The sequence below is a fragment of the Eschrichtius robustus genome, chromosome 3 (assembly GCF_028021215.1).
Source record: "Eschrichtius robustus isolate mEscRob2 chromosome 3, mEscRob2.pri, whole genome shotgun sequence".
NCBI lineage: Eukaryota > Metazoa > Chordata > Mammalia > Artiodactyla > Eschrichtiidae > Eschrichtius > Eschrichtius robustus.
In genome coordinates, this window is record NC_090826.1 from 155,370,610 (window position 1) to 155,391,643 (window position 21,034).

Here is a 21,034-nt window from a genome sequence, read left to right on the forward strand (position 1 = left end):
GAATCCTGGTGCAGATGTGGCTTGTGGGAAACAAGCCAGTCTCCCTGGTGGAGACTCAATGGGATGAGCAGGCCGGCACATTTGCTGCCTCTTTGTAAGGCAGTGTTAAGGTCTTTGTTTATGCCCCTCGCAGACAGCACCCTGCTCCTGCCGTCAGAGGAGAACAGGAATTAGAGGAGCACAGGCTGGGAGGTGGCTCCCCTGCCCAGGCGCTGACCGGGGTGGGAGCACACACCCAGTTCCCACGTTACCGTGGTTGCCTGAGACAGCTCCACCCGGGTGTTGATGAGCTGGTTCTGCAGCGACTCCTTCTTGTGCAGCAGCTTCTCCGGGTAGGCAGGCTGGCTTCCAAACATCTCCAGCTCCTGATGGGTCCCCATCAAGGCACTTTCCAGGCTCTCCTGAAGAAAGGCAGGGGAATGGCTGTGAGCAGCCTTGATATCTCCTCTCCCGGGCTTTCAGCAGCAAGAGGTCTGAGCCCTAGGGGTTCAACCAGGCAGCTTAGTGGAGGTTTCCCTCCCACTGGCTGAGGTCCCCAGAAGAGCTTCAGCAGGTCTGATTAAGGGCAAGACAGAAGTTTAAGGAGGGGCAAAGCTTCATCAGCTTGGTCAGGATGGAGATAGCAACCCACACCTTCTCTGGGCCAGCCCCCCATCTGCCCCACTCTGGGCCACCCCACGGCTCTCACCTTCTCAGCTCGGAGCTGCTGCACCAGCCGTTCCTGCTCCCTCACCACCTTGTTCTGCTCACACAACTTGCCCAGCAGCTTCTGGGGTCCCCAAGGGGGAAGGGAGGGAGAAAGAAGGGAGTGAAGGACACGGTTTGATGGGGACCTGGGAACTGGGTTGGCAGGGCCTGGCCTCTGGATACCACCTCCTCTCCCCTGCCAAGGAACCCTGGGCCTTCACCTTGACCTTGGAGGCTCCTGGGAATGGGAAGATGGTCTTCACCTTGGGGGACTCTCCAAAGACCCACTGGGAGGGGAGACAAATTTATTCTCTGAGGAAGCGAGTCAGCTTGAGAGGGGAGAGGGCTGAGAGCCAAATGTTAAGCTTCTGCACTCCCATCCTCTTGGGGTTCCAGTTCACAAGGGGTTGAGGAGATAACACGGCCTCGCCTCCTAGGCTTCCAGGTGTGTATGAATTAGAGGCGTAGGCCGGTTTCTGAACAACAGTCTTAGCAAAACCGCTGAAAAATGTAAACTGGTTCCCTAGTCCCACAGGACCCTGATCTCCCCTCCTCCTTCCAGAGTCTCAGGATGGCTGACGGTGGCTCCCTCTGAGGTCTGGTCCTTGCCTGTACAGAGTGTCTCCCCTGCCTGTTGGGCAGATCTGTTACCCAGGCAAGGCAGGTTAGGCCAAACTTGTCTTCTGGGAAGACCTGTGCTTTCCTGCGTCCACACCTTTATCCACGCCACTCCTCAAATACCCCCTTGGCTATTTCTAGTGGGCCAAATCTTGTCCTCTGGGCCCTTTACTTCAAGGCCCAGCTCACGTGCCACCTGTTTTGTCCCCGGCCTCCATCAGCCCACGTGGTCCCCCTGCCCCGCACTCCTGCAGACCCTGTTACAGTCCGCTCAGCATATGAATCCTGTGCTGCCACCTGCTGCTACCTGGGCCTCCCACTGCCCAGAAGCTCCCTGAGGGTGGAGCCAGGCCTCGTTCTTCTTTCCAGGCACCTGGGGACTACATGCTCTACCTCCTAACAAAGTCTGTGCTCCTGAAATAAGCACATGCCACCGCTGTAGATAGGAGGGCCTCGAACTCAGTGGAGAAACACACACAGCCATGGTGGGAGGTAGGGGTGAGTGGTAAGAACGAGAGGAGGCTCAGGCAGAATGTTGTCTTTGCGGTGAGAGAGGACAGGAATCAAATGTATGAAGGGCCACAGAAGATGAGAGATGGACGGAGGAAAAGCCCCCACGGAGGAGAGTGAGGATGAGGAGGGCAGTTGTGGGGGGGGGGCTGGAGTGGACAGAGGGAGCGGGCGAGCTGCTCTTACATCTGTGTCTTGCTCGTTTAGCTTGTAGGTGTGGAGGCTGTCCCGGAACACTTCTGGGTATGGAGGGACCTGCAGGAACAGGAGGCCGGTTACCACAGCAGAGGACAGCCAGGGCCGGGCACGTAGGGACGGGAGAGCTGACGATCCTGCCTCGTTCCTGCCACCGACCACAGTTCCATCACCTCAGGTAGCATCTGTTCTGGGGACCTGGGCTGAGCTAGTGCTCTGCCCCCTGGCAGGAAAGCGTGGGACAGCCCGGCCTAAGCTCCGTCCCAACTGTCCTGGGCTGATTCTGGAGGTAGAGATGCTGCTCACTCGTGCTCTGTATCTCCTCTCCTCTAAGGTCTAGAATCTACTGCCAAGAGGGACTCCAGGGCTGTGTAGCTCCCAAATGGCTTATTGGTAACAACCATGAGAACAGCAGTTAAGTCTTGGTTGTTTTTGATAAGGATAAGACCTGGGAGAACAGAATGAGCATTGGAAGAATTTGAGAATGACCACCCTACTAGGTTGAACGCCAGCCCCAGGGCTTGCGCTTAAACCAGAAGCGTCTCTCAGTCCAGCAAAGGCGCCTGCCCTTGGTGACACAGGCAGCAACCATAGCACATTCTACACAACTCTGTCACTGGATGGTTCCATATCACACCCCTCATGCCCTTCACCCCAACAACTGTTAAGAAGGTACCAAACATGAAAGAGAAGTCCTGAACGTTAAAAAGCAGCTTTGCGATCCCTGGCATGGCATGAGATGTCAGTGCTGCCTATTTTGATGGTCTGGGAAATGGGCCTGGGTTCACCCATGAGCGTGAAGAATGGAGGAGACACAGTGAAAATAAAGGAGGGAGGCCAGGCTGAGCCTGGGAGATGAGGCCTGGCAGGTGAGCAGGCGGAGTGGACTCATCCCTGATGGGTGGACCGACCATGCACAAGCAGCTGAAAAATGGTGTTGACGGGGACCATGCTGCCAGGCAGAGGTCTTACTTGCATGAAGAGTTGGGCCCTGGGGGAGGAGTTCTCCACCATGCGGTTCACCATACTGATGAGAGTCTCACTCTCACTCATCTGCAGCAGAGGAAGGAACAGACGATTCAAACTCAGACCCACAGAGAGACGTCTCCCCACGCCCGCCTGTGCTTGCTTTCCAGGAAACAGGAAAGGGCAGCTCCTTCTGAGGCCTCCAGCATCCTCTGCCTGGCCTTGCCCATCACTCACCCTTTGTGAACTCCGTCTCAGGACCCGCACTGAAGTTGCCCTTGAGGAAAGCCCACAGAAGGGAGCTGGGAGGCCACTGTGCCCTCGCTTGTGGCTCTGAAGAGGCCCCAGCCCAGTGACACCTCCCCAGGGCGCCTGAGTGTGGTGGGTCTCATCCCATTGGACCAGCTCTCATTTCTCACACTGGTTTGGTCAAAGACCACACAGGCAGTTGGAAAGTCCGATCTCCCAAAATCTGAACTAAATGAAACCATTTTAAAGAAAATGTGACCTGCTCTTTGGATGGGCCGTCACATTGGGAAGGCACACATCTCTCTCCCCAAACCCTGCCCACCTCTGCTCTAGAGTACAAAGGATTGCTAAACACGGTTTCCAGAGCTGGGCTGGTAGCATCCATGCCAATCTGGGATGGCGCCAGGGAGCAAACAAGGAGGCCAAAGCACGTAAGCCACGTTAAAGGGACACCAGAGATTGGAACACTGCTCTCCCAACACGTTATCCTTATGCTTCAAGGATCATCAGGAACGTGGAGGGGGAAAGACTATTTGCCAGATGAAAAAGAAAGGGAGAGAGGAAGGGTGAGGGAGAGGGACAGGGAGGGAGGGAGGACGAGCCAACCAAATCAACCAGGAATGCCATCATTTCCCCCACTGGTTCCAGTGTGATAGCATCAAATGTAAACATATTAGGGAGTGTCCTTGGCTATGTCCCTTTAACTCAATTGATCTCCAGGAGAAGGCAGCAGAAGACAGAGAGGAGTTGTGCAGGAAAAGCTTCTTGGGGAGGGGCAGTGAGTAAGGGAAGGGATGGAGCCACCTTAGGGCAGATCTTCTCAGGTCACGGTTCAGGGAACCCCCACGTTTTTTGCCCTTGTCTTCCCAATCTTTGCTGGACCCACACATATTTCCCTCTTGCCCTGTGTAGATGGCAGCCCCAAAGCAGCCTTGCTTCTGCGCGCTGTAGACAGGGCGAGGGGCACCCCTCCAACCCCATTCACAGGCTCTAGAGCATTTTAAAAGGCTTTCCTAGGATCTGATTTTGCTACTTCTTTAGCCCAGTTGGGAATTTTTTCTATGATATAAAGTGTGATTTAAAAGGCTTTTAAAAGAGCAATTGTAATATGAGGTTGAGTCTTTGCAAAATGGCTAAAAGTCAACAGGACATCAACCGCATTTTCTGTAAGGATCTGAACTCAAGTCAGCCCTTATCTTCTTAGAGGCTGTGCACGCGCATGTGCGTGTGTGTGTGTGTGTGAATGAGATTGTGTTTGTTGTGTACGGGGTGTGCCAGTGTGGTGTATGTGTGATTGTATGTGGTATGTGTATGTTTATGTTTGCTGCCTGTGTGTCATACCTGTGTCCCGTGTGTGGTGTTTATGTGTATGTGTGTAGGACAAGGCAGATCTACCAACACATCAGGCTTTGAGAGGGCAAGGGAGGCCCAGGCTCTTCTTGGTCACACACAGACCTCATTCCTTCCCCAACCAGTAGATCTAAAACAATAAAGGAAGCAGGGGTCTTCTCACCCTGGCCTGCTCCCACACATGCTGTGGCTTTCAGGATCGTTCAGCCCATGTGGGCCTTGCCTCTAGGAGGATTCCTGTGTGTCACCTTCTGTCTCTCCAAAATGTTGGAGAAATTTTGTGAGAAAGCACCTAACCCAGTACCTTATATATAGCACTGGGGTCAAGGATGGTCAATTAATATTTTTGAGTTTTGGAAGAAAAAGAACAATAAAATAATCATAGTAGCAATCACTAGCCCTCATCAATGCCTGCCAAAGTGCTCTCATATACGTTCTCACTTGACTCTCCCAATAACTCTGTGAGGCAGAAAGGGCAGGTCCTACAATGTCTGTCTCATGATTGAGAAAACAAAGACCCAGAGAGACCAAGGTTTAAAAAAAAAAAAATCCCTGTAAATGGCACAGCTGGAACTAGAGTGCCGTGTCTGACTACGTTCTGGACTCTTCTTATCATACAAGACTGCCTTTTAAGAGTATTATCATTTATCTAGGAAGAGGTCCTCTGAAAGGTTATTTCTGAAGCCCCCAGCCCCTCTGTGAGGGCAGAAGCCCCCAGGAAGGGGCCCTGCCATCTGCACTGAATGCTTGGAAAGCCAGCGGTGTGGATGCGCTGCGGGGAGGAAGGCCTGCTGGGAGTCATCCCCACATAGACTAGAATGCTTATGGTGTCAACACCACATGCTCCTTCTGGGACTAAAATGCAATGTTCTTGAGGGCCAGGAGCCATCACTGCTGATTAAAATGTGTATATCATGCTTCCCAGTACCCAAGGGCTCCCATGAGGACGAGCTCACTGAGACACCGAGACCGTGTGAGATGACGGTCACATGGCTCACTACTAGAACCACCAGCAGTTGCAGCCATGTCCTCTGATATCAAGTTTATGGTTCTCTCTGCAATGTTAAGAGCACAAAAGCATCCTGATGAGGTTCAACCCCAGCTTCTTCACATGTTGGATGTTCCCTCAGCTGTAAACTGAGTCAAAAGCTCAGAGTCATATCCAAGCTCTGTTGTTCACTGGTTGTGTGTCCTTGGCATGTTATTTGATCTCTCTGGGCTTTAGTTTCATCGTATCCCCTACGAAATGGGGATAATAACAATACCTACGTTGCAGAGTTGTTATAAAGGTTAGGATCTGTAAAATGCTTAGAATAGTGCAGGGCATGGAGGAAGCATCCAATTATGGTAACTGCTGCCACTGTTATTATTATTATTACTAACATTATTATTTCCACCACCCCAGGCTGCCTCCACCTGGATCTGGTACACATCCAGGTCCCCCATGATTTGTAGCACAGATCTTAATATGAGTATGTGCTCATATAAATTGCCCAGCATATTGACCCCTGGCCTGTCTAAACCCAGTATCACAGCCTCCTTAGTCTCAAAAGGCAAGGTAGCCAAAGGTGAGAGCCCAGGCAGCCGATTGCTTTCATCACATGGGGACACTCATTGCCTCTTCAGGATGCTCATCTGTAACACTGGATTGATAACATTCCCTCTGCCTACAGCACTGAATTCTCAGGAAAACATGAGCCATGTATACAAAAGAACTTTGCAGAGGAACTAACATACATACTGAATTACCGTAATTTAAAAAATCATTGGAGGGCAGGTCTGTGGTCCTTCGCTTACAAAATGTGGAGTTTAACCACAACCTGTGGAATAGGCTAGGCTAACTTCCCAGATTCAGGCTGAACTAAATCCTCAGCCTCTTAGGCCCCAGCACAGAGCTCCTCCCTGTCTCTGCAACTCTATCCAGCAAAAATGCAAATTCCCGCCTGCCCCCTGGGGGCAGTTCCATCTGGGTCGAACAAATAGGCGGTGACATTAATTATTCATGTGGTAATTTACAATTCTCCTTTCCCCAGGAAACTCCCAGCTGCCCTAAAGGGCTTTGCAGAGAAGGGGTGTGAAGGTGCAAACCAAATATAAGCCACTTTGTTGTGTCCTGGTTTTGCCAACAAAGGTTGTCAAATGGATGGAGGATGAGGAGGCGGGGAGGAGCAGGGAGACGTGAAGGGAGGGCAGGGGGATGGTAAGGGGCACCAGCTCTGCCTACCTGCTGATCCAAATACTCTAGGTTTCTTTGCAATTGAAGGTCTAAAAGTTCATCCTACCCGGAGCCCGAGGCCCAACAGCAACACAAACAAACAGGAACAGGACAAAAGAAAACAATAAAAAGGAAGCAAAGCAGTTAAGAGTTAGCTGGGCAGCGACAAAGAGAGGCCTCTCTGGCCTTGAGGAGTTTAGGGAAGGGAGGGGGGAAGGGTGCGGGCAGCCACAGAGGTTGTCTGCTGGACAAGCCCAGCGAGAGAAGGGACACACTCCGAGGCTCCTGGGTCGGCCTGGCCCTGCCCTGGGAGAGGGAAGCATCACTGAAGCCATCTAGTCAGCACTTCCTGGAGCTTTTTCTGAGTCTTCTGGAAAATCCACTGTGTATGGATGGGTGCATTTGCTGTGTGTCTTGGCCACAGAGTTTGGACACCAGCAGAGGAGACTCAGAGAGAGGGGTCAGTAACAGGCCGTCGGGGACAAGGATTCTGCCGGTTGGTTCCAGTGGCTCTCCCCAACTCCCCAGGTGGAGCATCTGCATTGAGTTCTCCAGGTGGAGGCAAAAATTCTCAGGAGAACAAATTCCCGGAAGCGACACAAGTAGAAAGGGGAGAGAAAGTAGGAGGAGGCACAGTATGGAAAATCTTTTCTTCCTCAATCCGACTTCTAGTCTCTTTCCCCCCAAAGTGACATTCCAGGCAAGGACAAGCTTGAAGCAAGTACGCTTAGGGGGAAGAAGACTAGAAGATCATGCCTGTTTTGGGAGCTCTAGCTTAACTTTTCTTCCCAGCCCATAGCCTAAGCCCCCTGTCCAGGCCCCTCTGCATGCTGGAGGAGTTGTTCTGAGACTGAGAGAATGGGGACATTTCACGCTTCCAGATCTTGTCCCTGCTCCTCTGCCCTGTGTCACAGAGGAGGAGGGGTAACAGGCACCACTCTCTATATTGGGGCTAGAGTCCAGGCCGGAGGGAGGAGGTATCCAGAGGCTGCTGAAGACCAAACGGGCCAGGCATTGGGCACAGAGCATCCCTGCGTCTGCCCTAGTTTGGCCCCACCCTGGGAGGAGAGGTCCTGAGGGGAAGTGGTGTGGGAGGAGAGGACATACCATCTTATCGTGGACCGTGGGGGATGGTGGGTAGTTGTAGGGGAACAGTCCTGCAGGGACTGGCCGCCTGTCTCCCAGGTAATCATACTGGAAGAGAAAGGGGATTGGAGAGGTGAGGGGGTCCGGCTGGGATATGGACTTCCCCACCAACTGAAGTTCAAGGTTAGGGATGTTTGTAACCTGTCCCAGAGCAGATTTCAAACTAAAATGGACAGCTTTTAACCATTGCAATATCCTTGCAATGATCTGTCCAGGTCCTCAAGATTTGAAAAGATAGAACCCTCTCTGTCCTCTTATATAGAATTAGGGCTCCTGGTACAGTCTGGGGATGGGCACAGAGAGCAGTGTTCCTACCCAGGGGCAAGGCAAAGCCCCCAAGGCTGCTCTCCTATGGATAGAACCGCAGGGCCAGTGGCTCCCCCTGGGCAGCATCCCTGGTCCTGGTGACACAGCCCAGTGACCCCATGTCCCCAGATGCCCTTGCATCTCCACCTCTTCTCAGCAGATCGTGTTAGGCTTCTGGGGGATCTCAGGGGCTGAGGAAGGAGGGGAAGGCTGGTGGCTCACCTTGGGGGAGCTGATGGACCGCCTCATCACATAGGCAGTAGGGTCAGCATAGATGTCTTCACTGCGAGGCGGCAGCCGCTCGAAACGGGCACTGGGTGAGCGGACGGGGGAGTAAATGCGGGCGCGGCTGTAGGACCCCTGGCTTGGCGAGCGGGGCACAGAGTGGGAACGGGGCTGCAAGGACAGGCGGCGCAGGGAGCCGGAGGCGGCATCCAGTTCATCGTAATAGACAGGCTGCCGGGAGGGGCTGGGGATCCAGGTGGTGCCATCCTGCCGCCCATAGCCGGCAGGCTCCTTCCACTCCCGCAGCTGGAAGGCGGGGCCGCCTCCATTCCGGAAGGAGTGCCGCTTGTCCTCCAGGGCCCAGGGTGGGCTGATCCGATCGTAGGCCGGCATGGAGCAGATGCTCTCCGGCCGTACCCCTGGCGGGTAGTACTGGTAATCATCAGGGTACTGGGAGGAGTAGGGGCTGTAATACTCAGGGACTCTACGGGACACAGGGTAGAACCTAGAGGGACTGACACAGAGAGGACTTTGTAAGGAAGCCAGACAAAATGGTCACGCCCCCAGCCCCCTGCCCGTGCCCCAGCCCCTCCTCCTTGTCCTCCAGCCTAGAGTGGGGTCTGACTAGGTGAACGGTGCCCTAGGCTGACCTTGCGAGCATACAGGGGCGCCCACTGCCCAGGCACGGAGGCTGTTTCCAGAAGTGCAAGGAAAGACCTGTCCTCAAAGCTCTCCCCCTCAACCAGTTCCCTGAGGCCAGAAATTTCACCATTCAGAGCTTCCATCTTTGTCTCTGTCTCCCTGGGGAGAAACTTTAAGCCGTATTAGCCATCTCTATCTCAGCATGAACCAATTTATCAGATTCTTTCCAGAGAGGCTAAGAGCAGAAGGAGCACTAATGCACCAGGCACCTGGGGGGGACAACGGAGGAAGGACAAAGGGACGCCTTCGCTGATTTTATGATCCTGTCAAGGACCCAACCAGTCCGTTCCTGGGACTCAACCCTAGTGAGGCGCTCTCCCCAGGGCAGGGCAGACCACCGCAGTGAGCTGCCCTCCCAGACCCCCAGGGAAGGAGCGGCAGCCCCACTTGCCCTGATCAACACAATCAGGTCCAATAAATGTCTTCAAATATTTGAAAGCCAGTCACTAGATAAAGAAGTAAATTGGTCTATTGGGAAGAACTAGGGCCAATGAGTGGCAACGTTTTTCTTTTTAAAAAACTGCTTATAAATAATGGCTTGCAAACAGTTAGAGCTTCAAAAACGGAGTGAGTTGCCTTGGCAGTTAGTGAGCCTCACATTGGTAGAAACACTGGATGCTGTACAAGGGTGGGAAGCACGGACAGATGTCTGGCTGGAACAGCTTTAAAGGCCCCTCGCTGTGACTGCCTGCATGTTTCAGGCCGCCCAATGTCCTGTGAGAGGCACTGGGTGCTCTGTCCCTTCCTCTGAAGGAAGTAGGCAGAGGGAGCAAGAATCAGGGGCAGGGGGCAAACTCTACAGATGGAACCATGGGGTTAGTAAGCATCTGGGCAAGCAGGGAATCCTGGGGTTTTCTTGGTTTCCCAATTCAGCCTGGCTTCCAGAAGGTTTCCAACAGAGGGTGCCTCCATGTCACTCCCCCAGCCCCAGCCCCCAGCCGGAACACCATCCCCACTCCACCCCACCCCACCAGGCCTCACCTCCGAAGATCCTCAGGAGGGGGCACCCCTCGGCGCAGGTTCACCCACTGCTGAAGCTGGTTCATGGAGCTCTTGCGCTGGGCGATTTTGTCGGGGTTGGCACGTGGCGGGAAGCTCTGCCGGTGCCCCCCACTCTCTGAGTCCTGAGGTGGGAAAGCTGTGCTCCCCGGCCTGCTTGGGGAGCTATACTGCCAGCCATTGGGCTGGGTGGGCCGCTCCCCCCCTCCTGGGACCCTTGGGCCCTCAGGGTAAGGGCTGCCTGGGTCTGAGGCTGGTTCTGGTCCAGCGTGGACACCATTGGCTTTCACCAGAGGCTCGCTCTTGACTTCAGGCCTCTCAGGCCTCCTCTCCACCTTCTCGCAGCCTCGGCCATCACCCTCTCCTCGAGTCTTGGCCTCTGGTTCAGGCTTGGGAAGGCTGTTTTGGGGGGGTTGGTGGTGGTGCTTGCTGGGTGGGATGTTCTCAGAGTCTGGCTTCTCGTGGCTGTGGGATGCCAAGGGAGATGTTGTAAGGGACTCCAGCCCAGCATGGAGTTCAGGTTGGGGGAAACTGGGAAGGAGAAAAGGAGTGCAGAAGGATGGACAGGAAGGCAGTGATGGAAACAGGATTCAATGAATTCCAATTCTGTTTCCTAAATCCTACCATTTTATATTCTTGCTCCAGCATGGGCAATTATAAAGCATAATCCAAGCTTGCCTGTGCATATGTGCTCGTCTTGCCCTCCTGGTCCTCCTCGTGTGTCACCCTCCGCTCCCTTCTGCTGAAACGCCTTGAGTCCAGCCTCCTAGCTATGGCCGAGACTAACCTCACCCAGACTAGGTCTCTCCTGTAGTCTGTCCCTGATCCAGCCCCCCTCACTTGGTGTGCACTATACACTACACATAATCGGAACCATCCTTGATGTCTCGGCTGCAGAGGTTTGTGACAGGTCAGCCCTCTCTCCTTTAGAAAGTTACTTAACTTCCACGAGTCCTGGGCTCCTCATTGGCAGGGTGGGTAGGACTGTGTGAGATCAAACATGGCAGGCGCACCAGGGGCTGAAGCTGTTGCCTCAAACTTCACAGGCATAGAAAGAGGCTAGTTCCCCTCTCCCAAACAAGCATCTTCCAGGACTTTCTATTAGAGTATAAGCTCCATGAGGTAGGAGCTTGTCAGACTTTTCCTACCTTGTTTTCCTAGCACCCTATACACATTTCTATCTACAGTAAATATTTATGAAAAGAATGAGTGAAGTTCTGGAATTCCACCCCTTGGTCAAAGCAAAGATGGAACCTCATGACAATGTTTTCCCTACACCTTCCCCAATTCAACATAGTCAAGCATCCTTGTTGAGACACTGCTTGGTAAACATTTTCAAGACATGTACACAGACTTGGAGTCTATACTGTAAAACTTCCTTCTGCCGGATCCCTGTTAACATCTAACTTAAGACTCAATGCCCAGTTCAAGTAGAGACAGGTGCTGAGACTCCGGGTGATGATGGGATGAAGTGACAGGAGCAGTCACATACTGAGTGCTTGCTGCATGTCAAGCATTTTACCTATACTATTGTGTCCTCACAACAACCCTATGAGGTAGGATTATAATTATTGTCTCTGAGGGTCAGAGGTTAAGTAACTTACACTTAGGTCACACAGTGGGCAAGTGGCCAAGTTGGGATTCAAACCTGAGTCCCACAAAATCTGTATGCATAACAAAACGAGCAAATGACCCTGGTCTTTGGCTCCTGGCCAGGCCCGGATGGAACCTGGCTTCTCTCTTGGCCTCCACCAGCTCAGAGAGAAGAGGAGGAGCTGGCCAAGGGAAAAGAGACTACAGGCTCTGAAATCACTTAGCCAGGCACCCTGCTGGGAGGCAAGGAGTTGGTTCACATGTTCTCAGAGGTTCAAGTCCACATGCTGGGCTCAGCAAGGGCATAGAGATGGGCGCCTCTTCACCCCTCCTCTCTCTCTCTAATAGCAGTCCTCACGCCTATGCCCAGTCCCCGGCACTCACTTGTGACGTGCAGCTTGGGGCACCGACTTCTGGGCTGGGGGGATCTGTACTCGGGCAGCCTCCCCCATGGCCTGGATCCAGGCCTCCTGCTCCTCGGGGCTCTCGGCACTGAAGAAGTAGGTGCGGACCCCGGCGTGCTCAGCCTGTGGGGAGAGGCAGTGCGTGGAACTGTCCCCAGCCTCGTTCACCCAGCACACAGTCACCTGTGGGGAGAAGACACCCACGCCCACAGGACAGGTGGTCAGGCAGGTCGTTCCCCTGACCTGCAGCTCTTCGCCCCATATGGAGCTCAGGGCAATGTGAGGAGGCCCACAGCTGTCCCAAGTGCTCCAGCTGGCATCCAAGTATCTGCCTTGACTAGCTCTCTGGACACCACTAGGCAGCTCAATAGCCAGGTAAGCTGACCTGCCCCACCTGAGGGACAATTACCTCGCCCGCTCTCCCATCAAATTCCATGTTTGATTTGAAGGGCAATTACCCCATGCCCGAGAGAGATGCCCCCCTACCACAACCACATGCCAGTCTCGGCCCCAGCTCAGCCTCTGAGAAGCTGGCACTCTTCCGCGCAGCGGGACAGCGCGGGCACACGGGGGGCATGCACAGACGGTCAGAGCACGCTACCTAGTTGGCGGCTGCAAGCAGGCGCAGCAGGCGGTAACCCAGAAGCCAGCTCCTGTCCAGAGGAGGGGTCCTCACGCGGCCAGAAGGAGGAGAAGCAGAGAACAGGTCAACCGAACACCAGAGGGAGAGACAGGAGACGTGACAGGAACGTTGAGGAGCAGAGGGAAGTGGGGAGCTAGTCAGACTAGCCCCTTCTACTCAGTGTCACCACTGGGACCACAGCACCCAGCAAGGCTCAGGTCAGCCCACCAGGAGTCGGGGTGGAGAGCTCGCACCCGGCTAACCTGGGTTGCTTGAGGAGAGAAGGCAGGGCAGCCCAGTGCTAATCCTAGCTCTGTTCCCGACCAGCCCTGCAACTGTAAACAACTCGAGATTTTGCTCTGGCCTTAACTGATGTATCTGTTTGATGGGTAGGGTCCACGAGGAAAAGACGCTCCAGTGCTAGATTCTTTCTGGGGTCTCAGAACACTTCCTAGGTGAGACCAATCTCCCAGAAAAAGCAGCTAGCCTTGTTCATCCCATTCAACATGAGAGATCCAAAAGTGTTTAAGAGTCTCAGATGTGGACTTCACTTTGGCCTATGACCCCTTGGGTGCTAAATCCTGGGTCTCTGGGGGTTGGAAGGAGAGAAGACAGGGCTCCTCTGACCAAGCCCCAGGGTTCTCCTAAGCAACAGTGTCAAATCCACACCCTTCGAGTGCTTTCCCAGCTGGACCTTCACTTTTCCTCAGCACCTTCCCCAGCACATGATGTCTTTCCACAGGACCCATTACCCAGTGAGGGAGCATCCTACTTCTCTAAGGACAGAGGTGGGCCTCCTTCCTCTGGATCCGGCCAGTCCCCACCCTCCAGCAGGGCTGCCCAGCAGGTAGGCAGACAGGGAGGTGCTGACGAAAAGCCAGTGAAGTTGTAAGGAGGCATCTGGGGGTTGAAACTGCACAGGGATATGGAGAGCAGGGGCCCAGGCAAGCCCTCTGGGGTGGAGAACACAGGGTTACTGTAAAGGAGAGAGACACACAGGTGGGATGAGTGGGTGTGTCCTGGGCTGGTAGGAGTGGCAGCAAATAATTTGCTAAGCATCCAGTGAGCATCCTGTGTGTGCAGAGCTCTGCTCTGGGTGCCAGTCACAGGGAAAGCAAAGACACGCTCTTAGCACTTGAAGAGCTCACGGTCAAGCTGGAGGACAAAACATACCCACGGGGAAACAAGGAGAGAGCAAAGGCACGGGAACAACAGCTTGTGACAGGAGAAGGCAGAGGGCCTGGGAAAAGACAGGGTGATTGATGGGGAGCCAGGAGGGGGCATCAGCCTGGAAGCATGAAAGGGGACCAGAGAATTGAGGGAGGTGCCCCCATGGATGAGCCCACAGAGCCCCCACGGGGCTTTGCAGGGACAGAGGAAGGCCATTCAGCAGCAGGCTGGGTGGGAACAGTGCTGGCTCATTACTGGCCATCTGAGGGTTTCGCTTGGTGGCCCCAGCAGGACAAGCCTTCCATCTGTCTCATCTCCCCTCCCTTCCCTGGAGAAAGGCCACTGAATAGCCACAATCCGAACCTTTTGTGGGCCACTGAGCACAGCCCTCAGAGTTGGGTTTTAAAGAGGCAGTGCACTCCTCAGGGGAAAAGGAAGGAGGAGAGGGGCTGATGGGCACAGAGATCTGGGGTTTATGGAGGGGTGTGCCAGTCATTGGGACGTTGTTCTAATGCGGCTGCCGGCAGAGCTCCCTAGCTGGAGTGTGTGTGTGTGTGTGTGTGTGTGTGTGTGTGTGTGTGCGCGTGCGCGCACGCAGGTCTGGAGGGGAAGGGTAAGACAGGCTGTCTGACTGTGTGGGTGTGTGTGCGTGTCTGTGTATAGCAGGCCTGTTTGTTGTTGGTTAAACAGCCTGTTCCTATTTCCCCAGCTAAAATCCGGCTCCCTGGAGCCAGTGTTTTATTGATTATTCATTCTGCAGACAGGACCCTTGGAGGCTGGAAACTAATTATATGCCTAAGAAGTCCCTCTTTGTTCCCCAGAGCAGCATCTGTGTGTCTGCCCACCTCCCTGTGGCCAGGTGACCAGAGCTGAAGGACAGAAAGGGCAGAGTCTCTGGGCCCCCAGGAACTCGGATGCTGCCCTCGAGTAACCTGTGGGTTTTCAGGGTCTTGGACAGCAATTCTCAACTGGGGGAGAGAGGGCTTTGTACTAAGAAAATACATGGTTGATATCATAATTTTATATATGGAAATTGAAAAAGAACCTATGATCTTTGCATCATAAAATATGAAAAGGGCATGGAATTTTCATTGTTTTTATTGGGCCATGAATTTTTAAATGTGGAAAAATACTGGCCTAGGATGAGACAGCTGCAGTCCCGTCTTTGATGGGTGGATCCCCCAGGGGTTCCGAGGAGTGACGCTGAGCAGGCAGGTGAGGTCCATCTCCCTGGGCCCTTATTCCCTCAAATTGTGTCTCTGTGAGGTTTGTAGCTTTCAATTATAATGAAACTCAATTCCTAACTTTCTGCAAAGATTTTTTTTTTTCTTTTTTTTTTTAATTAGAGCATGTCATTTATGGAAACTAAAAAACACAGGCCTACCAAACCCATTTTCCAAGGTGGCAAAAATACTAGGGTGCTGGCCCATGACAAGGGCTGAAGAGGGGACAGGGTGCAGGCAGCAGGGCTGAAGGGCAAAGGGAAAAAAGGAAAGTGAGGACAAATGACAAATTGAGGGCCCTTACATGGGCCAGTGGGAACGTGCTGTACACTAAATAGTAGTGAACAACTTACATCTGAGACCCTTTGAGTAAGTTTGATTGGGGGTCTAGTTCCCTGGGCCTAAAGTGGGGAGGAAGACTTTCCAGAATGGATCTTAGAAACCCACCCGCCCACAGTTCCTGCCTCTGCTGTGAGGGATTTCCTAGGTGCCAGGCCACCAGGCAGAGGGTCCATGGCCTCAGCACATAACTAATTCTCCCCCAGGAAAGACTGTGGTACCACTGAAGCTCATCTCTACAGGCTCACCCTGGGGACAGAAGAGGAAGGGGTCCCAGCGCAGCCTCACGTGAGCCTTACAACAGCTTGTACTGAGCCCGGGGACCACTGCCTGCTGCCCCCAGTACTACCACTTGGGATTCCTAAGGAGGTGGCTCTCGACGCTGCTGCATTCTTGTGTGCTCTAGAAGAGCCGGCCTCCCTCCCCTACCTGACCTGGGAGAGGAAGGCCAACTGACCTTAAAGGTATGTTTTCGGCTGATGTTGTCTGAGGGCTGCACCGCAGCCACCCGGAAGCTCAGGAGGGGGACGCTGCCCAGGACGCTCTCCTCCTTCTCATCTGTCACGGAAATAGAGGCACAGTGAGATGTACGTGTGCGGGGGGGAGGGGGGCGGAGTGTATCAGCCCTATTAGGATAAATACCAACAAATATCTGTTACTCATCTACTATTTGTCAGGCACTTGGGGCCACCACGCAACCGCACGGGGCGCGCTCTGCACAGCAAGAGGCACACTCCCTGGAGCCGCGGAGCGTGGCAGCCCTCCAGGCACTGTTCTAGACTTGGGGACTGTAGAGGTGAATGCGAGAGTAGTAGCGCCCACCCTTGGGGAGCTCACATTCCAGTACGCAAGCAAACAAGCACAGTAGAGCCAACGTTTTGGAGTGCTTGCTATACGTCAGGCACTGTTCTAAGTTAAAGGCTTAATGGATTTAACCTGCCCAACAATCCTATGAATGGGTACTCTTATGATCTCCATTTTATAGGTAAGGAGGTTGAGACACAGAAAGATTAAATAACTTGTCCAAGGTTACTTAAGTAGAAAGTGGTGGATTAGTCTTTAACCCAAGAAGTCTGACTTTCGAGCTACCATTCTTAACCTCCCTCCCATCCACAGTGCCTCTCCAAACAAGGTGATTCCAACAGTGACACACGGAACAGGATATAATGGGATGCGGCGCGGTAGAGTGGACGCTCGAATCTTCGGCTCTGGCTCTTCTGGGTAACTGTCTCTAAGGTTCTCCCAGGCACCTGGCAGCTTGCTTTGTCTTCTCCTGACTAGACCCCTCCCCTTTACAGTCCCCATGTATGCACAGAAGACACGCCCCTGCGTGGCCCCCTGATCCCCAGGAGCAGGCTAACAATCAGGCTGCTGCATAATTCATCCCGAATCTCCAAAGGAGCCTGATGGATTAGCTAGCCAGGCCCCCAGCTATCAGCAGGAGACCAAAAGGGTAGGGGTGCTGTGTGGGAACCATGAGGTTGGGGTTAACTATGAGGCCATGGCAAGACCCTCCCCACTTCCCTGGGATAGCTCTTTATTCCTGGGGCTGGAGACCCTGTAAAACCCTCAGCTAGGGTTCAGAAGAAATCTCACAGGGGTTACAGACTCCACTAGTTCCCCTTCTCCCCTTACTCATCACTTGCACAAGATACTTAGCCCAAGGTCCAGTTTCCTGGGCAGACCTCGGCATGGTACCCAGAGGATGGACTAAGCTAAAGGAACAGGAGGGCTGGGAACCCAGAGCTTCTTCAGGAAGGCAGAGGCCATCAACCCCAGGAGGAGGTGGGCCCCCTGCCTGGCTGAGTCCTGGCCAGTGTTTAGGGGTCTCCTGAGAGCATCTCTCAGTGCATAGTGACCCCCCATCTCCATGTCCCTTGAGTTCAGAGTTTCATAAGTTTCTCCCCTCACACCAGGCCCAGAGTGCCTTCCCTGCAGACACCCTGGCTTTCCCTCCAGCTTCCGTTATACTCTGGCTCCTGTGCGGCCCTACATCCCGGGGCCCAGCCTGAGCAGATTCTTCTCCCTCAATCTTGGGGTTTCCTCTGTGACTAGACCCTGGACGTGCATCCCCTTCCTGGTCTCTCTCCTTGGGATGCAGGTGCCTCAGGGCACAGGGACAGCAGTGTTCTAAGGGCGGGGGGTGGGGGGGGGGCGGTCACTGGGTACAACCTTTGTTTGCCAAAGTTAATGATTCAGTGAATTGCTCCCAGGAGACCTGGAGAAATCAGAGCTCTGCCATTCCCAGGGCATGCAGGAAAAGGAAACAGCCACTCCTGCTGCTACATCATTTTATCCTCTCCTCAGTGCCCAGGCCTCCTTGCGCGGCATCAGTGTGACAGAACCATCACTGTCATCAACCCTCACTAGTTCCTCCCTGCCCTGCTTGCCATGTTGTTGCTGTACATACTTTAAAAATAACTTCCTAGAGGCTGCTGCACCAAAGTTATAAGAGTTTTGCCCTCCTTTCTGTGGGGGAGGAAAGGGAGTGAATGTTGGGGTGGGTGAAGAGGGCAGAAGCTGGGGGATAATCATTTACTCCACACTGGTTGAGCACCTACTATGTGCCAGGTGCTGTTTTCAGTGCTGTGGATACAGCAGTGAACAAAACTGACCAAAAAATCCTGCCTACACAGATCGGATCATACATTCCAGTGGGATGGGGGAAGCTCAACATACAAGGTCCAATTAGCAGGTGACCTGCTAGTGATGACCAGGGACCCTCCTCTTCTTCCTCCTTTTCTTCTCCCACCCACGCCCTCCCCCGGACTTCACCCTCTGTCATCTGTCTTGTTCATCCACCACACCACCCACCAGGGCCTAGGACTCTGCCTGAAATCTAGTAGGCACTCGGTAAATATTGTCGAATGTGAAATGAGCGAGTGAATGAGTGAGCAAGTGAACTTCGTCTTTATCCCCTGTCGTGTGCCACTGGTGCCGGAGACCACAGGGGGGATATGTGCCCCCCCACCCCCAACATCCATCAGAAACCGAGCCCTGTGACAGGGCAGAATGAGAAAGAGGGGGGCCCTGGCTTCCCACAGCCCCTGCCAGTGCCAGGCGCAAGCTCACCTTTATAGTAGAAGAGGCAGCGATCCACCAGAACGAACCAGCGCTTATTCCACTGCTTAACCCCGGAGCTGGCCTGCAGGAGAAGTGGGGAATAGACAGGATAGTCTGTGACCTGGGCCTGGGGAGGTGGTTGTGTGTGCAGTGGAAAGAGTGCTGCACTCATTATAAGGACATCCTGCCTCTGCTTGCAGCTCTGCCACTAACAAGTGGCAGCAACCCCCAAGAGCCCTTAGAGGCAGGGAATGACATTACATTATTGCCTGTGACCTTCCGCTTCTGTGATTCTGGGCCTCAGTGTCTCCCCCAGGGAAGATAAACGGTACAGCGATGAGCCAGAAAGAGTGAGCAGAAGGTCAGGCAGGGATAGTGGCCAGGTCAACGAGGAGAACTGGACCCCTAGACTTAGAGGAGACATCCCCCTCCCTTCATAGCAAGAGGGCCCTGCTGACTGAGCCACTGGGTTGCTCTGATAGGATTGATGACAGCGTATTTCAAAGTCATTGCATCTGCCCATCAGGAGACCTGGCTGAATTCCCAAATATAACACTAATTTCTCTCTGTGATTTTGGGAAGATACTCAACCTCTCTGAGACTTTATAAAATTAGGAGATTTCACAGAGATATACCAAAATAGGACCTGGAAGGACATAGCAAAATATACATGGACTGTTATACCTACAGAGGAATTACGGCGCTATGAGGAGAAAGCAGGGATGCGGTGCGCAGAATGGAATGGGAGGCCTCACCTGCTTGAAAAGCCAGCCTGCCTTGGTGACAGGAGCACTGGGGTTCCGCTTCATGGAGTGCGAGCGCTTGCCGAAAGCGATGGCCTTGCGGGACGTCCGGGTGGCCTAGGGATGCAGAGAGCAGCCAGCTTAACTCTTCCTCTCCTCCTTCCTGCTCCACCCGCAAGGGGAGCTGCCCTTGGTGGGAGCTATCCCTCTCCAGGGCCCTGGGGGCCCTCACGTTAAGAGGCCCAGGTGAGAAGCTTGGATCTCTTACTAACTCAAGGGCACGGCCTTTCAATTCTTTGGCTCTTTTTCTTATCTCTAAAATTGGGCTCAAAATTATAGCCCTACCTGTCTCACAGCGATGTGTGTTTTTTGTTTTTTCTTAAGGAGAAAATAAGATATTTCATTTCACTCCTGGCCTATCCTTCTCTACTGGCCTTACTCCTTACCTCTTTCATAATGCTTTCTCAGACCCACTCAACTTCAAGTAAATTCCCTACGTCATCATCTTCTCCAAGCCCAATTCATTCCTTTTTTTTTTTTATAAATGTATTTATTTTATTTATTTATTTTTGAGTTGTGTTGGGTCTTCGTTGAGGTGTGCAGGCTTCTCATTGCAGTGGCTTCTCCTGTTGCAGAGCACAGGCTCTAGGCGTGTGTCAGTAGTTGTGGCATGTGGGCTCAGTAGTTGCGGCTCGCGGGCTCTAGAGCGCAGGCTCAGGAGTTGTGGCGCACGGACTTAGTTGCTCCGCGGCACGTGGGATCTTCCCAGACCAGGGCTCGAATCCGTGTCCCCGGCATTGGCAGGCGGATTCTTAATCACTGCGCCACCAGGGAAGCCCCCTATTCATTCTTGAATGTCCAACACACCACAGAGCAGGTAGGATGTACGGGTGTTCTCCTAGCTCCTTATTGCCACAAGGAGTTCCCCACATTCTGGCAACAATCTCTCCTCCTCAAAGTATCAGTGATCTTTCACTGTTTAGCCCTTCTCACCACTATCAGCTTCTAGATCATTTTTTCAGAGTCTGAGGATTTTGATATCAGTCATCCTCTCCATTCTAAGTCTTACCATCACTGTGGACAATTTCATTGCTCCACAGTGAGAGGGAGGATGACCCATCCAGTGGCCTAGCTTTAAACTACCTTTATGTCCTCAAGTCCAAAATCCTCCACTTCCACCCCAGCAACTCACTCCCATGGCAACACCTTAGACCTGGCCAGCTCCCAAGCCCCTTCACCACCAGCATTGTCAATTCTCATATCCCCATCTTCTGATCACAGCATCCCATCCTCTGGGCTGTCTCACGCCATCCCTCAACGACACCAGCTTTTCTACTCCACTGCGATCCCCAACTCCTCAATCCTTGCCTTTTTTTCCTGGATCCATGAGCTATCTCCTGGTGTTAGTTGTTTCCCTACAAAGCCTAGGCCCCCTGGTGGAATAGATCAACCGCACTCTCCAACACCAACACCCTATCCAGTGCCTTTCCGCTTGACCTTCTCTGAAACTCTAAATCCCAGATTAATCAAATTATCCACCCTCCCTGCGCTCACAGCCAGATTATGGTGCTGCTGGAGAACAATCACACCACAGTACAGACGAGGCCACCGTGACCCCTCGGTCCCCGGTGCTCCGCTGCACACCCTCACCTCTCTCCCGAGCCCAGCGACCTGCCCGCCTCTGCCTTCCCCTAAGTGGCTTGGATCCT

General features: G+C 53.3%; 1 protein-coding gene across 1 annotated transcript in view; it reads right to left on the reverse strand.

Moving 5' to 3' along the window:
• PLEKHA6 (pleckstrin homology domain containing A6) overlaps nucleotides 1-21,034 on the reverse strand; it is a 118,449-nt gene that overhangs the window by 17,195 nt on the left and 80,220 nt on the right. The window contains exons 4-15 of the mRNA XM_068541553.1: nucleotides 19,338-19,442; nucleotides 18,592-18,664; nucleotides 15,977-16,077; nucleotides 12,146-12,288; nucleotides 10,151-10,633; nucleotides 8,465-8,981; nucleotides 7,898-7,984; nucleotides 6,800-6,853; nucleotides 2,983-3,063; nucleotides 2,002-2,070; nucleotides 689-769; nucleotides 252-401 (exon numbers count right to left, since the gene is read on the reverse strand). Of these exons, the coding sequence (XP_068397654.1) occupies nucleotides 252-401; nucleotides 689-769; nucleotides 2,002-2,070; nucleotides 2,983-3,063; nucleotides 6,800-6,853; nucleotides 7,898-7,984; nucleotides 8,465-8,981; nucleotides 10,151-10,633; nucleotides 12,146-12,288; nucleotides 15,977-16,077; nucleotides 18,592-18,664; nucleotides 19,338-19,442 (1,944 nt within the window). The remainder of the gene's footprint in view (nucleotides 1-251; nucleotides 402-688; nucleotides 770-2,001; nucleotides 2,071-2,982; nucleotides 3,064-6,799; nucleotides 6,854-7,897; nucleotides 7,985-8,464; nucleotides 8,982-10,150; nucleotides 10,634-12,145; nucleotides 12,289-15,976; nucleotides 16,078-18,591; nucleotides 18,665-19,337; nucleotides 19,443-21,034) is intronic.